The 17,257-nt window shown below is 41.4% G+C and overlaps 2 protein-coding genes and 1 pseudogene across 4 annotated transcripts; 2 read left to right on the forward strand and 1 right to left on the reverse strand.

The window, feature by feature from the left end:
• Positions 1-1,943: 1,943 nt before the first annotated feature.
• On the forward strand, positions 1,944-2,725 carry LOC115670367 (scarecrow-like protein 34; annotated as a pseudogene).
• Positions 2,726-7,942: 5,217 nt separating this feature from the next.
• Positions 7,943-8,611, forward strand: LOC115670509 (small polypeptide DEVIL 13-like). The gene has a single exon (XM_030591811.2). It carries the CDS (start codon positions 7,981-7,983, stop codon positions 8,329-8,331), a length of 351 nt encoding a protein of 116 aa, XP_030447671.1. The 5' UTR covers positions 7,943-7,980; the 3' UTR covers positions 8,332-8,611.
• Positions 8,612-9,727: 1,116 nt separating this feature from the next.
• Positions 9,728-16,328, reverse strand: LOC115670299 (E3 ubiquitin-protein ligase SDIR1-like). 3 transcript variants are annotated; one of them, XM_056320005.1, is made up of 9 exons: positions 16,224-16,328; positions 15,076-15,203; positions 14,898-14,952; positions 14,760-14,815; positions 14,444-14,672; positions 13,270-13,384; positions 11,680-11,725; positions 10,858-10,983; positions 9,728-10,186 (listed from the first exon to the last, which is right to left on the reverse strand). In XM_056320005.1, exons 2-9 carry the CDS (start codon positions 15,151-15,153, stop codon positions 10,061-10,063), a joined length of 831 nt encoding a protein of 276 aa, XP_056175980.1. In that variant the 5' UTR covers positions 15,154-15,203; positions 16,224-16,328; the 3' UTR covers positions 9,728-10,060. The 3 variants fall into 3 exon arrangements, with proteins under 3 accessions (XP_056175980.1, XP_030447400.2, XP_030447399.2); XM_030591540.2 differs by lacking the exon at positions 16,224-16,328 and having other exon boundaries at positions 14,760-14,812; positions 15,076-15,285; XM_030591539.2 differs by lacking the exon at positions 16,224-16,328 and having other exon boundaries at positions 15,076-15,285.
• Between the last annotated feature and the right edge of the window lie 929 nt (positions 16,329-17,257).

Genomic DNA, 17,257 nt, shown 5'->3' on the forward strand with positions numbered 1-17,257 from the left:
TTTCTTGTTCTGTGTCTGTGTATATATATATGGAAGAGAGAACTCATCCATCTTAAACAAGACAAGTGCAAGTCCTAGAGCCTGCGTTTTGTCTCTCTTTGTTCTTTTGGCTCCGATTCAATTTGTTTCTTCGGATCCACGAGTGTTCAAGTTCTTTCACCTTCTGCTATTGACTTGATTTTGCTTTGAGCTTGCATTCATAAGATAACATATTCTTGAACATTTTCAGCTGCTTTCTTTCTCCTTCCAAACCAGGTCAGATACTTCCGTGTTGATTTTTCCATGCCATCATTGTTACCTTTGAATTGTTTACCTTAAAGTTGAAAGGAATGACGATCAAATGAGCTTTGATGCCGTATGAAAGTAGAAGAAATAGCTCTGATGGTCTCGTTGAAAGCTCAGATGATCTCACTTTTGTTGCACTTCCGATTAGAAAAAAAAAAATGGTCTCGTAGTCGGTGTTTTCCGCGTTCTCTCATTTCGGGAATGGTTCTCTAGTTGATGAAGTCTTAACACTTCTCCAAGTAAGGGTCAGTGTCATTACCGAAGGTTTGGGTCTGACCAAATTAAACATCCTCCTTGCAATCTAAACTGCGTGGATCACTCTTTTCCTTTTACCAAATCATGGCCTCGGTAATCTTGCGCCGCCCATCGCCATGAACTCGGAAGCTAAGCTGTCTGATTCGTGTCGCAGTAGGAGCTTGGATGGAGAAGGGACCTCCAACTCAGATGGCAATGATTTCTCTAGACAGATTCTCAAGTGCAAAAGCAGCATGCCTATGGAGGAAAACATGGAGGACAAACCCTGCTTGTTCTATGATCCGTCGGTTCTACGAGCATCTGAGAAATCATTGCACAAGGTTATTGTTCTCGGTGAGAAACATCCTGCTTTACCTAATGAAACCTCAAAGTTTGTTTGCCAAAATGTTCTTTTTCCGAGAACAGGCCGTGATTGCGGCGAATAGCAATGGAACCAGCGACATTGGTTGCACCGAAAACTCTAGGGAAAAACAGACACTTGCGGACAACCGAGAGAACAGAGGCTCTACATTTCTAGTTTATCCTTCTAGCGACTGTTTCTAACGGTCCACTGACTTGCCCACTTCATGACCATCCTCAAACCGTCCAAAAAGGCCTTGCCGGCTATGCAAACAAGATTTTGGCCACTCCTACAAGCGAGTTTCCTGTTCAGTATGATTCCCTTAGAGCCTCGCAGTGCAAGAGAGGGCTTGAGGAAGCTTGTAAGTTTCTCTCGGGGGACACTGCGTGTATTGATGCTACAGACAATGGCAATATGTCTGTAGCCATGAAGAAACGTTGTCTAAAAGTTGGAATCGATGCTAAGGAGCAGCAAGGCCCTTTTTATGGTCTGAAGGGAATGAAGAATCACGGAAGGGAAGAACTATGTGAAAGGGAAGGGAAGTTCAACAAACTATCAGCAGCTTCGATGAAAGAGATCGAAGTCTTAAGAGATGTTTGATAGAATTTTGCTCTGTGAAGCGGAGCCGGAGCCCTCCACAAGTACCGATGGTAAAACGCCGAATGCAGCAGTCAGAAACTTGTCTCTGGTTGCGCATATGCGTGGTTCTAGTGGTCGCAAGAATCGTGCTAAAAAGGGTAAAAACAGTTAGGACATGGTGGATTTGAGGAATCTCCTCATTCTTTGCGGTCGCCAGTAAGCCATCTCTACTGGCGACCGCAGGAATGCTGGCGACATACTAAAGCAGATCAGGCTTCACTCCTCTCCCATTGGCGATGCCTGTCAAAGGTTGGCCTGCGTCTTTGCCAATGGTCTTGATGCGCTCTTGGCTGGAACCGCAGTTCAAAACGTCTTCACATATTTGACTCTGAAGAGGTCGCCAATCAGTGAGCTCCTCAAACCGCACCAAACTCATTATAAGGCCTTCCCCTTCACCAAGATTGTGATTTCTTTTGCGGATAACATGGATTTAAAAGTAGCCGAGACAGCAAAGGTGCTGCATGTTGTAGACTTTGGCATCTTGTTCAGTTGCCGGTGGCCGCTCCTTATTCAGCTACTAGCGAGGAGGCCCCCAAAGCTTCGCCTCACAGGGATAGAGCTTCCTCAACATGGTTTTAGACCTGAAGAGAGAATTGTCAAAGCAGGTTGTCATTTGGCGAAGTACTGCGAGTGGTTTGGCGTTCCATTTGAGTATAATGCCATAGTTTCGCAGCATTGGGAAACTATCAAATTGGAGGAACTGAAAATCCATAGAAATGAGGTTCTTGCCGTAAACTGATGTACCGGTTCGAGAATTTACTTGATTAGACAGTTGTCGTGAACAATCCTAGGGATGCCGTCCTGAAACTAATAAGGGAGATGAGACCAGATATATTTGTGCTGTCTGTTGTCACGGGAACTTTCGACTCTTCTTTCTTCATCCCATGGTTTTGACAAGCGCTCTTCCACTTCTCTGCACTGCATGATACGTTCGACTACAATATACCCCGTGACGACAACAACAGGTTTCTCATTGAGAGGGAGTATTATGGGCGACAAGTCATGAACGTCATTGCGTGCGAAGGATCGGAGAGAGTGATGAGGCTCAAAACCTACAAGCAGTGGCACACGCAGGTCTCGCAGGCCGGGTTTAAGCAACGTCCCTTGGACGAAGCATTGATTAAGATATACATAGATAAATTAAAGGTGACAGACAACAAGGATTTGGTGATTCACGAAGACGGCAACTGGATGCTGCAGAGTTGAAAAGGAAGGATACTTCACGCACGGTCTAGTAGGAAACTGCTTAAGTTTCAGTGGTGAAGCGCCACGAGCCATTACAAGAGTCTCTTTAGCATGGCTTGCAGATCTGCCTGGCTCGGTTAGTCGTCAGTTGGACTGCTAGTAGGCAAACTAATTGAATGTATGAGTTAAGTGTTTAGATTGCTAAGTTAGTCCTGCCGAAACCCAAGCAAAGCATTGTTCCCGCCTTAACACTGATTATTTTTGGCGCAGTTCCAGATTCTTTGTATAATGACTTTCAGAAGGAACGGCTTCATACGGGCCCTGTAATCCACATCCGTCTTAATAAAAGCGAAAAGCTGTATAGCTAAACTGCCTTAGCTCGAACTGTGGTCCAGCGCCGACCACAAACATCACAAACCCGACATGAATGATGACAGCAACCTCAATTTGCTGAAGCAGCTCTGAACTTCAGTATGAATGTACACAAGGATAAGCTCATCATTGTGTGTTCCATCTCGTTCTTCCTCTATGGCCCGACCTTGCAAGGGATTACTAATGTTTGTCAACAGGTTATACAGATATTTGTTGACGATTCAGTATGGATCCACCAGATATTGAACTGCTCTTCGCTGCCGCAACACCCAGTGCCCACATGGCAAAGTCATGCATGCTTAAGAATGCATCCGACATTTGCTGCTGCATTCCGCAATTCTGTCCACCGCCTTCAATATCAAGTGAAGCCATATGAGATACTGTACCTTAGCGTCTGCGATGGTATTGGATGATATGATCAAATGATTCTCTCGGCACTACCATTTCGTGGTTGGGCCGTGGCCGTGGCCATGCATGTCATAAGGTTTTCTTCTAATCGCCTTCTATAAGCAACTTTTTAGACAAGACACAACAAACACCAGCATGATTATTAACCCATGTAAAGCCATGAATTGGCAACTGTCCAGTGGTTGGAATGGCTAACAGCATGAATGACACACAATGAGCTGCGAAATAGGTCTCGAAACTGGAAGACACAACAGCTGAATCCATGCAAATGGATTGCATTTCTTGAAGCGACTCAGATCGAGCTAAGCCTTTGATCTTGGGCCAAAACACACACAACAAGAAGCCCAGACAACCAATGCAGACAAACTTATAGCATGGTCAACTAGACCGGCACTGATCACAGGTTCCCGAGAAACCAAAAGACCAAACCGACCTCGGTCTGAAAGCTAGGACAAACAGAAACCCATTTCCCATTTCGCGTCAAAAAAACAAGACCACATCACGCATCTCTTTCCATTCCCTATTCATGGGCTGATTTAAATATCAACATACGTAGAAGGGCTTGACCAGTTCCCGTTGAATCGCAGTACAAAGTCCCCTGTTCTGGTTCCTTCCCCACTCCTTATTCTATTTCTATTTTGCCCTGCTGCAGCAGCAGCAGCATCTCCTCTGGTTCCTCGTCACATGCCGGCACGTGCAGCCTCAAATGCTGATATTCCCAGCCCACATGATCGATCATCGAGAGAGACCAAAGCTTCGTAACAAACACATGAAGCTCAAGTTCCCATTTCATTAGAACCCTAACAAGAACATCGCCATGTGGCCTGTACAATCTTGACCCACGTCAGCTATCTCTTGACCAAAGTTGGAATCCTCCCTCCCCTCCGCAGCTTCTTCACTAAAGGCACAGGAGAGAAGAAGTCGCATGTGGACCTGATTTGATGCTGGATGCCCAAATAAAATAGATGAACAAATTGGCTGAAATGTGGTGTTAAAAATTGGAGGAAATTGAAATTCAATTTGTCAGTGATCACATGGAATTGGCCACATTTTTCTAAATGGGTCTTCCCTGATTTCTTTCTTTTGTTGATTTGTTTATTTGTCTATGGTGTTTGTTCTCTCATTGTTTGTTGATTTTTTTGGTTTTTCTTATTCGAAAATAATTTCGATCGACCAGAATCCAAGGACCAGGATACCCGAAGGCCACCCATGTCGGTGGCGAAAACCTCTGTGCATGCATCAAATGGATTTGGACTGGTCAAAATTCATAAATGCTAAGGTATATATACATATAGATCACGAACTTGTTTTGTTTAAATTCATCGAATCGTGGAATCTTTTTACTATGGTCCATGTTCTTCTCCGAAAGTTTGCCCCCTCTCATTGTTTTCCGTTGCCAAAAGATTTTGGCGCGAGCCAGTGCAGTGAGATTTCAGATTGGCAGCTCGAAAGACGATACACGACAGATTGCCGGTAGTCATTGCCATTTTTGCAATGGAATACGTACTTTTGTAGGCCTCAACTTGAAAATCGTTTACCCAAATCGTTAGCATAAGGCGACGAGATAATCTGCCGTCGCGTTAGGGTAACTATCAGCGACGAAATCGGCATCGTAGCTAAAAGTCTTGTCACCAAATCCGCCGTCTCTTACAGCGCGAAGATGGATCATCTCAAAATGACTTTTTGGATAATTAATTCCACGCATGAAATTGACTTAAGATCCCATGAACTTACTGAGTACTTTTTTTTAGGATCGAATTCGAGTGCACGGATTCAAGCATGCGTTACAGGTTCGATGTTCCTATATCGATATGTGCAAACCAATCTCATATCTGCATCGAATGCTCATTCAAGCTCATGATCGTGTCTGATCTAACTCACGAGGTTTACCGAAATACTTGATTAATATTTCATGATTACCATCGAGACTGACAAATGTTGTACCTTAATTGCATAAAATTATGTCGAAATCCTCTAATTTGGAGCCTTCCCGAAACTCTCTATAGTAAATTAATCGTACCGTGGGAGACCAATCCAGGAATACAATGCAAAGTACCGGTGGAAACCGGATCATATGTGTTGGGGCTCGACAAAGAAGTAAATTGGAATTCGAACAGAATCCGAGGGAGGTCCATTTGGAAATTAGTAAATTAGGTCCTTTTTTTTTTTAATTATTCTACCAAAAAAAAATTAGGTTCTTTTTCTTTATTTTACAAAATTTTGATTTAGTTAAAATTATGAGATATTTGTGTCTGAAAACATATTACCCTACTATTTTGAGATTTTTTTTAACGCTTAATTAAGGCTCCGTTTATTTCGTGAAAAATGAATGATTTAAAAAACGTTTTCTTGAAAATAACCCCTTGTATCACTTAAAATGATTAATTAATAGAAAATATTATCATTATCGCCAATAATGTATGTTCATATATTTTCGTGGACGATGAAAATATTTTTCGTTCATTCATATTTTTGTAAGAGATACAAACAATCATTTTTAAGAATATGTTTTCCAAATCGTTCATTTCCCACGAAACCAACGGAGCCTCCAATACATTTCGCAAGTCAAATAAGATCTATGTATATCATTTTATCGAGGGCTCGTAAATTTTACGCAATTCTTATCGTTTTCATTGTCAAGTGAAAAGATTATTTTTTATCAGATAATGATTATGCGCGTACGCGGCATATTAAAATATCTCACATCGGTGGTCCATAGGGTTTTTTTTTTTGCTCTTTATATACACATGGACTCCCTCACCTATAAATTGAAGTTTTTGCTTTGAACATCTTAACGTGGTATCAGAGTTATGTTCCATTTTTAACTTATTCCACTTGCGCACCTGTTCGTCAAATCACACATCGTTCGCAAGCACGGACGGCGGGTCTATATGCTCAGGGCCGAACTTTCTAACACGGCATTTCATTGTGAATTCCATTCTTAGATATCTCGCAACATCTTTATGATAAAATTTACTGCAAAATAGGAAAAGTCATCTTTAATCCATTCACAAGAAAAGAAAATCCGTTATTCACATAAATTTTGTTTAATCTGCCAAATCATATGATTAGAAATTAAATAAATAAATAAAAAGAGAGAGAGTCAAATTTAGAAGCGCGGATGGTACTCTAAAACGAGAGGGAATCACACAAACCAAGAGACTGGCAGTGGCGGTGCTGCTGGTCAATTAAATGACGGGATCCTGTCGTCACTCCTGCAAAAATATGTATTTTTTTATTGATTAATAATTGATTATTGCTAATAATAAATAATAAAAATGAAAATCAAAGTTCTTTAAATAATGAGCACAGGTCAGGCCTCAGAGACTTCACATGTAAATTAACTCATATTAAAATCCACAACTGCCAAATTGCTAGAGCACCTTCCCCTCCCATCCTCTCTCTCTCTCTCTCTGCTTTGTGTTTTTTTAGAAATTCGAATTTTAAATTGGCTCGCCGTACACTAGGTTTGCTGTTCGATGGCGGTTCTCACGTCATTGAACAGGAATTTAGCCAGATAAAAGGCCCTCTCGATAAAAAAAAAAAATACGGGGCCGGTTAGTCAATTTGAAAATTCTAATGATATCCATCACTTTCAATTTTCAAAATGATGCATCTCTTGTTCATTAGGCCAAAACCCTCGATTATCTCACTTTTTGTGTCTTCCAAAATTAGCCTTATACAATAACAAGAAAAAATAAATAAATAAACTACCCTATTTCTTGTTCAGGTATCCCCCAATTTATAATTGTTTTTCTTTCTATAAATCTATTAAAACTCCTCACATGACATGCACGTAATGCGTGCTCAACCCTAGTAACAAATTACGTTGAGATTTGACGTACTAATGCAGTGTTCAACACAGTCGATATTCATAGACGATGTCCTCGGATCAATGGGATTTGCCCGACTTCTAGACGATGCTCTTGAATCAATGGGATTCACCGAACATCTATATCATCTATGTCCGCAAAAATGACTATCTCCAAAATTTATTCTACAGAAGGTACTGCGCGTGAATCAATTACAGATGCAAGAAATACATTGAAACACGTGTTTTTTTTCCTCGCAATTTTACATGGATTTTATCATTCTCGACGTGCAATTGAGTTGATAAAATCACAATGATTTTGCGCAATAACGCATAGACTCTTCGTCTTGTCCCTTTGATGTCCAATTACAGTTTATCACATTACTCAATAAATCAATTTCGCGGACCAATCTTCAATCAACTTGGCATTTCTTAATTGCCATTACTATGGAGAACCTAGTAAATGCTAGTTAGAGACCATGTTACTCCCTCCTCTCGACCATACAGTTTCTCAAGGATATTTTCATTTTTTTATAACAACAAAAGACCAAACACTTAGGTTTAGCCTTAGCTTAGGTCCTCACCTTCACTATATATATGACCTCAGAGTGGCAATCTCTCTTCCCCCATCATCCTTTGATCCTTTCCACATTCAACAAAAGCTTTGATCCTTGTACACATTACAATGGACGATATATGGAAGCCATCCAAGAAGGAAAAATGGAGCAATGGCCATTCCACATCACCCTCGTCTTCATCTTCTAAGTTCGCTCTTTCCAGGAGTTTCTCGGCCAAGACCTCTTCCTCCAGCTCCCCCGGTAACCTCGTGAGGAGCGGCTCCCAGCGGAGCTCGTTATCGTCGTCGTCGTCGGGTGTCCCGTCGTCCAAGGGCTCGCTCTCCCGGAGCATGTCGCACAAGGGCTCCAACATCTCGCGCAAGTGCAGCAACCTGGCCAAGGAGCAGAAGGCGAGGTTCTACATCATGAAGCGCTGCGTCGCCATGCTCCTCCGCTGGCACAAGCACGACGATTCCTGACAGGACAAGCTCCGGACTATACATATATAGGGGGACTGTCGTACGTATAGCATAGAGACGGATCCGATCCAGCAATGGATTTTGCGAGAGAACAAGCATTTTCGTTCCGGAGGAGCCGATGCGCGGTTCCGATTTTGTTTTCTGCTTACTCTTCTTCTTTTTCCCGAGGAATTGGATGCACTTGTGATTGTTGTTGCCATGTCGAGTGAGCTACGCACGGCTTTTCACACGGGGTTGTAATTTTGCATCGAATAGATTTGAATCACATGAGATTGCTCCATCCGGTACTGCGTATTTTCTCTCTTGGGTCCTTCGTTTCGTGAGGAATGACAAATACTTAATGGAACTCAAATCGTCTAGGAAATTGATGCACTAAAAATATCACTCACCTCCCCTCGCAACCGCATAAAAAATGCACTAAAATCCCAATAGATCCGAGGACGAAAGATTTCGATGCATTGATTTTCACCCCCCGCCTTTACAGCTCATGTAAATTTAGATGCTCCAAGGACGACAGAGTCAATATGGACGTTGGAATGTGCCTGGCTTTTGTCTCCTGCATGTACGGATGTACCATCTTGGGTCAGTCTTCAAGAAAACGTACAAAATTGGCAAGATATTCAAAGATTTAACACCCTGGTTCGACTGTTCAAACTTACGGTTCTTTCTAACTTTTCGACGGGTCAGGTGACTCTTGCGAGCCGATGGAGCTCTCGGTTTCGGATACCCGACTCCTGCATTAGATAGGGTAACCCATGATCCCACCAAAGCGAGCCATTCCGGCATGAATTCCTAACATGCACGGCTAATTCCCGCAAGAAAAGTAATCCCAACGTTATCACTAATATTCACATAAATCAGGCAAGCGACGGACGGAAAGACTAGGAACTCAAGAATGGCTAGCTAGATTCAAACCACGAACCGTTGAGGCACGTGTTATGTCTGAAAGATGAACACAAAAATCATTCTCGGTTTGGTAATCTAGAAGCAAATTCCACGCTAGGAGGATTCTTCCCTTTAAGATAAGTCTTCCTGGCTTTTTCTCTTTTATGTATTAGGACGATAGAGTGTAGCGCACAAGCAATAACAACGACTAGGATAGACTAGAAAGAGCACGGGAGAAGAACCAATGCCCTAGCAAACTCATATGTCAAGCGATTGTGACGGGTTAAACGTTTGACGTAAGAACCAATGCGCTTGTCTCACGTCATTGTAAGACGGACAAGAGAGATCAGCCATGTCATGATCCGGATATCAGCCATGTCAAAACTGTCGGTCATGTCACCGAGAGTTACAAGATCACGGGCTAACATGAAGCGGCCGCTAACATGAAGCAGACTGTGGCGCGGAAATGTTAAGGAGAAAACCAGCTAGTTCTGAGACACATTGTGGGGCATTTACACCAAACAGATTGATCGATTGTATATGTAACATCCAAGCATACTAGTCTGGTCTCAGTACAAATTTACACAGTAGTTGATGAGTAATCCTCGAGTGTACAGTGATTAATTTTGTACTCGAAAGGCACAAATTGCGGTTCTCAATCCGTCGACTGACCCGTAACACCCAGGGTTATGTATGCCTTCTGCTAAATCTATGCAAGCTACTGTAAGTCCAACATGGGCATAGCTCCTACCAAATGCTAATATAAAATACGAACTTTATTGACTTATAGAACTGATACACATCAACATATTAACATAAGTAGGTACACGTAATTGGTTAGCCTTTAAACCATGTCCGATCCATCCGACTCGCTATCCCTGCTTTCCTGCCATGCTGCGCCGAGCTTGAATTTACAGACAGGGCATGTGCCTTGTTGTCGCAGCCAAGGATCAATGCAGTTAGCATGGAACTGCAGAGAGAGAGAATCGAATGGTTAGTTGAGGGGAAAGCAAGGGAAAATACACGAAATAAACAAATGCAAAACCTTTATCGAATTTAGCCATTAATCGACAGACACTTCACTCACTCCTAGAAACCATATTATTCATATTTAGCAGAAAATTGACCAGAGACATTGTTGAAATAAACAAGAGATTTTCTTTTGAAGTCGAACATGGAAACCAATTTTACTTTTGCATCTAAATCGTTTGGGGGGAGTCAAAATTCTAGAATGATCAATAGAGTGCTCATCTACTAAAACAAAATCTATAAGTAGCATGGCGGGACAAGTGAAAAAAGGAGCCATTAATATCTCATAATGTTAGGAAAACCACAGAAACTTCACACATGCATGTTGGAGGATGAGATAAGCAAAATTTGAAGGATGGACTCGGGGCCTTCTAAGGTCCCTCGAGGGACCAATCCTGCATCATAATCAGTCAAGCCCAGGTGCACTTTGTCGTAATTCTCACACAAATTGTCTTACCACACCAACACTTAGAAAGTTGTCAATGGAAGTTGAGATTTATTTATTTGCAATCCAACAATCACCAATCCTCATAGGGACAATCCCTTGAGAGATTGTAGAAAACCCTAATGGACACGGAAAAGACATAACAAGACACTAGGAGGAAAAAACACCTGATGCAAACATGGCAAGCTACGAACAAGCTCGCCTCTGTTGACCTGCTCCAAGCATATGCTACAAGTCAATTCATCCTCCGGGGCTTTCATACTTGTATCCGCATTTCTGCTCTCTTGCTTCAGCTGTTTATCACATCAATTAGATCAACTAAGCCAGGAGGGAAGAAAAACAAGAAAGAAACAAAAGCACTTGAACATGAGCCTGCCAGTCCCTTCCCACCTCAGCCACTAAAACATGACTCAAGGACACTCAACAGAAAGGTGCAGGCCTGTTGTCTGCATTTTTTGGAATGCTTGCTCCATCTTTGAGTAACACGGACATTGTGGCCCATGGATAAATGTAGATAGGCGTAGGCCAACATACCAATGTAGAATTGGCCAAACAGGAAAAAAATAAAAAAAGGAAAATGGACAACTGCGGCACGAAATTCACGCTTTTTCTCAAAAATTGGCATGCTCTATATATGAAGGAAAGGAGATAAGATCGGATTAAGACATGGGACCAAAATCCTGCAAAGTCACTCCTGACAACACATATAAAAGGTGAATCCTGATCATCTAGAGTAAGACAATCCACACGTCTGAGCAAACCAAAATAGGTGGTAATCATGTGTAAAGGAAACAAGGAATTCTAACACGGCCAAGACCTTTGAAAACAGAATCTATGTTGTGAACGTATGGATCCTCATCAGGAAAAACTATATTCCCAGCCCAAGCAGCATAAACACATAGTAATACTAGTAAAGTTAAGGAAGTAACTTGTGTTTAGAATTCAATAGTCCAGGCAAACATCTGCAGAAGCTGCCAAAGGAAGAGTACCTCAGAGCCCGAAGAGGATGATGCTTTCTGTAGCGAGGAGCCATCTCTATCAACAAAGCAATAAGCATACAATTACTCACAAGTGGAATTTGGATGCAACTCATAGCAGAGAGATCATTTGCCAAAATAAAATTGGACATAACTATTAAGAAATATGTTAGATATACAGTGTGGACCTTTTTCAAAGAGCTTAAGTTTCCTTTCTGGAAAAAATGATACATCAATTATCGAAAAAAATGGAAAAATGATATATTTGACATAATATTAGAGCTCAGGTCAGGAAATTAAATGTTGGTGCTCCCTCTCATAGTCATCATGTCCATTACTGTTGTTTGTCCTCCTGTTGCTATTTGATGCAATTACTTCCATATTCCATAATTTACATGTACGGTTTGATTACACTCAAGGGTTAGCGTTAGGAAATATGCAAGACATACATTGTGCACCCATTTACTAACAACTTACGTTTATGGGGAAAAAGTTTTGTCTAACAATCCTATGAGATTTTGGGGATCCCTATGACCTCTTGAGCAGTCTTAGAAAAGAAGGAATCTTGACAACAGTTTATTTTTCTTTTTTTTTTAATCTGGGGGTTCGGGCATGAAGACCCGCTATTTGGAGGCCCATGAAATACCCCGTAAACTCCACAAACCATTCAAGCCTAGGTGTTCAACCTACGCAAGAGGCCTGACCCGGAGCAATTTACACGCAATTGATGGGATTCGAATGGGTGATTTCCAGTTCTTAAGCTGGAAACCTCCAATGTCACTACCAACTGCACCAACCGTAGAGGATGACAGAAGCTTTTATCTCCAACAACATGCTAATCGCTCGCCACAGCTTTTATAAACAAATAGTTTAGTTGAAGATCAAAAAGTCTTGCATTATACTTGTACTTTTCCAATAATCAGTTCATAAACCTCAGTAAAGCCAACTTAATTTCCACATGCACAATTGCCACGATATGAAGGAAGCAACTGAGAAGCTCAGACATTGCACGAGTACACGAGTTCTGTCTGCAACTAATTCATTTGCAAAAGGTAATAATTAAACTTCAAGACTAATTTTACGATCCACAAATTTGTATGAACAGAAGGTAGCAGTCATCACATATTTTGGAGCAGCGACACAGTAAATTTCTTTTGAAGGCAAGTGAGAGTAGACAGCTCATGCACGCACAATCCCACCCTTTATTCCATTGCACTTCTGTTGAAAACTAACAAGAAATTATCATTTAAGACTATTGTGAGGAACTTTATCAATAATTTAAGCAAACAACTTCTGTGCTTTTATGCATACTGCATGCTACACACACATGCATGGGGAGATTAATTAGAAAGTTCTCTTTGATTCCGAGCTAGTAATCCTGCAACAATTAATTTCTATCTAAGAATATGACTTGAAAAGCAAATTACAGTCTTCGTCATTGAATTCAGACTAATTTACACTAAGCGAGGTAAATATGGCATACACACACTTAAAAAAAGAAAACGAATTCAAACCACTTTACAAAAGAAAAGGCATTTGTGCTGCTTTACAAAAGGAAAGGCATCTGGACCACTTTACAAAAGAAAAGGCATTTGAACTCACCTCTGGACACCAGAAGCCTTGTATTTATGAACAGGCAGGGTATTTATCTCCTCCTCACTCATAGAAAGAGTTGTGGATACGTTTTCAGAGTCCAGTGCTCTCAAGGTATCATAATCTGCAGCATAGACCAATCAACGAAAGCAATTATTCCCAGACTCTAAATATATAAAAGCTGCCTGAATCATATGAATACCACTTCATATTCCTTTATAACAATAACTATAGCCACCAGTTGACAGCTCAAAACACGTCAACCTCTTCATTTTCTGCTTATCAGTAAGCCACATTGGAAAAGTTATTGAAATACAACTACCTAAATAAACAGACAAAAATTTAACATTGAAAGCTCAATGCCAGCTCACTAGGGATCTCTTTTCACCATTTACTTGCGACAGCTCAACAAAGAGCTCATTTTCCCAATAATAGAGTGCATTACTTATTTATATATCAAGGCATTTGTTCACTGACATGCTTTTCATTCTTCTTAAGTTTTGTGTGGATAAAATTGGTATTCGAAACTGCAAGTCCAATAATCCTTCGGAGGCATGCAAGACATCCTATCTAGATGCATCGAGTAAGGCTCCATCCATGGATGGCAAGCTCGACCGTATGGGATGGCGACCTAATCCCTACGGTCACTCTAGGTGAAAATCGATGTAATTCAAACACGGAACATACCGCATCCCTAAAAGTACTAAATCACTCAACCAACTCTTTGGGGTTTTTTTTTCCTTAAGTTTGAGCTCGGCACAATCAAAAGTACTTAATCCTTGATGCCAAGGCTATTTCATTTAGATCCATGTGCATTTTTAAAAGTAATGATAACCTAAATTGAAAAATCTCAAATCTTTAAATCTTATCAAGAACTCAAAAGTCTTGCATCTTTCACAAATAGGAGAGATGCATGTGTTGTTTGTGAGGATGAGTCAACTAAAAGAACTAAGGAAACAGCAATCTAGGAGTCAAAACTTCAAGACTTCCACAGCAGTAGTGGGGTCTACAGCTAGATTCTATTCAAGAAAGCAGTCACCAACTAAAAGTTCACTTCTACCATGCATATGCCAGTGGTTATTAGACAATAAAAAAATCCTATTAAACGCCCTTTAAATAATCATTTGTTCCATGCTTTACAATTTCCCTATCTTCAAACCTGCTTCAGAAATCAGTTTCCTACCTAAATCATCAAATTCACGATCAAGCAGAGCAAGCTGGAGCCTCAATCCTTGTAGCCGTCCTCTGGTAGCAAATGCTATTGATGGTGGCATGTGGACACGCAATTCAGTATGGCCAAGTAAGCCGCTGGCAGCTGCCGCATGAGCTCGGGCTTGAGCTTGAAGTTGCTGACAAGTAGTGTACATCCGCAGGCTTGTAGCCAGCAAAAAGACACCAACAACAAGCCATAGCTACATTCACAGAGCTACCTCTTCAGTTAATACACAATAACTCTAGGTACAAGGAAAACTGGCATAAAGTTGCTCAAACTTAAGTACCAGGAAGTTGGATGACATCTGATGGGAGTTCAACACCATGAATAGCAAAAGAACTGCTGAAGATGGAAGTCATAAAAATTATTAACAGATAACGAGAACAGAAAAGGAAAAGAACTAGTCGAGAAGAGGAAAAATTACCTGTTACGAGAAAAGCCAGAGAATTGGAATTAACAGGCCGATGGCCATGGATACGCTAATAGAGACGAAAAAAGGACCGTAAGAATGTCAAGTCACTGAAGGAACGTACACCCTTATGCTTGAGATATAAAACAAAGAAGTAGGTCGCTGGCTATTCGTTGCATGTGAGTGAACCTACCAGAGTTGGCCGTTCATGTATAAATCCTGGAAATCCACTCTCAATATCTGCTCTGTTTCCTCTGTATGCAAAGCTCATATTTGCAATGCGGTGCCGGTGTCTTCCTAGATCAAAAGGCTCGAGCAATACTACAAGCACCAAAAGTATATGGATTCTCAGATGCACATTCCAATCTTCATAGCGTGCAAAAGCCATCAAAATCACATAATTTACTTCCACGTGAGTGACGTTAGCCAAAATGCATGCCACAAAACTCCATAATGTGCTTATAAAACGTCAACCGCACTTCAAGAGAGACTCTAAAGTATAGAGTCCATTGAGCAATGCTGAAACATTTTGAAGGAAACATTATTCACAAGCTAACCTTAAACTCAATCTCTTCCTCTCATAAAAACAACTACTGCAGTGCAAGTCCACACTTGGAGTATCCACAAACTAGTAGAAGCGAAGATAAGATTCGCTTGGTGTTCCACAAAATTCAAACCTAAAAGCAATTTCATTTGAAATTTTTGGCCGTGTCTCGGTAAACAGGTGATCTGTTTACTGAGATTGGACAAGAAAGGGGCCAGATGTCTTACACTATCACCTAGCTACACCGACAGATCAGACTCCTTATCTTGCAATCGTAGTATGATTGACCTTCGACAAGACTAAAGATCGAAACGACGGCGTGCACGATCCACGATCATGTAATGCCGCTAATGGGCAGTGCGTTATCGTGAATTGAGCTAAAAATAAACACTACAATTCAGTCAAATCCACACCGAATTTCCAAACAAAGACACATCCAACCAACAGCTGTTCCAGACATCACTCTCAAATGCGTCAATCTGTCGCAAACATCTCGCGAAATCGATCCGGCAACGTTTCACCGACAAGTCCCCCCACGAACGCGACAATGCGGCGAGAGCAACGGAGAAACGCCTCAAACGGAGAAATTAGACTCGGAAAAGCAAATGCAAAACGACGGGAAAATGCGCCGTCGGGTCATTGCGCAGCGACCAGCGAGGTGAATGCACGGATTGATGGAGGGGGTGGGGGAGGCCTGACTCCGGCTTTCTGGATCGTCTTAGTTTCGCTTTCACCAGCAAAACCAATCGCGGTGCGCAGAGAGAGAGAGAGACAGAGAGTGAAGAAGAGGGACTTACGCCATGGAAGGTGCGCGACGAGATGATTGATTGACCTGCACTTTGCAGTTGAAGGCGGAAGAGGTGAAGTGAGCTTAGGGATTAAGCCGTGCGAAGCGAAGCGAAGGAGATGGCTGCGTCTCTCTCTCTCTCCTGCGTTTTCTTGGTCCTAAGCTTTCGATGTACGGACTCCAGACGATTCTGGAAGCTGCCACGTGGGCTTCCTTCGAAGGGAAAATCCGTCTGAATTGCTCTCAATTTTTTCTGATAAGGGCTCGAAATAAACTTTATTTCACATGAGGGTCCGAAATGTGGACCCTGAATGTTATGCATGAGGGCCCGAAGTACTCTTATTCTTTTTAAATAAGTGTTTCAAGTGAACCTTATTTCTAATAAAGGCTTGAAATTGGTATATCATTTTCAAAGAAGGACCTAACCATTTTCATCATTTATTTTTTTCTTTTTTTTTTCTCTCTAGCCAGCCACTGGGCAAGGGCCCGGTGACCCTCTTCGGCCGCTGGTGAGGATCACCTCACTCGGGCCCTCATCGGTCACGGGCAAGGCGACTGTTGCCTAGATCTGGCAAGGGACTGGGAGAGGCGACCCTCGCCGGCAACTGGCCGAGGCCTCCCCCAGTGGTTGGCGAGGGTCGCTAGAGAAAAAAGAAAGAAATGGAAAAAAAAGGAAAAAAAATTAAATTAAATAAAGAATGAAAATGTCCTTGATCAATTGGTGAGGTCAAGCCCTTCTTTAAGATTGATATAGCCACTTCAGGCTTTTATTTGAAAATAAAAGGGCGCTTCGTTCTTTTATTTGAAACAAGATTCACTTCAAGCCTTTATTTGAAAAAATGAGGGCATTTCATGCTTTTATCTGAAATTTGCCCTCTTTTGAATTATAAAGTTCATATTGGGCAATAAAAAATTAGGAAGTATCGTAGTGTGCAAAATTTGACTATTTTCTGTTTTTTTGTCTGAAATATCTTAGATTTTCATAGTACGATAATTTTTTGTATATGAATTTATTAAAATTTAAGACGAAAGAAGTAAATATGT

Source organism: Syzygium oleosum, unplaced genomic scaffold, assembly GCF_021117445.2.
Source record: "Syzygium oleosum isolate NSW1041296 unplaced genomic scaffold, Sole_v2.1 Sole_v2.19, whole genome shotgun sequence".
Taxonomy (NCBI): Eukaryota; Viridiplantae; Streptophyta; class Magnoliopsida; order Myrtales; family Myrtaceae; genus Syzygium; species Syzygium oleosum.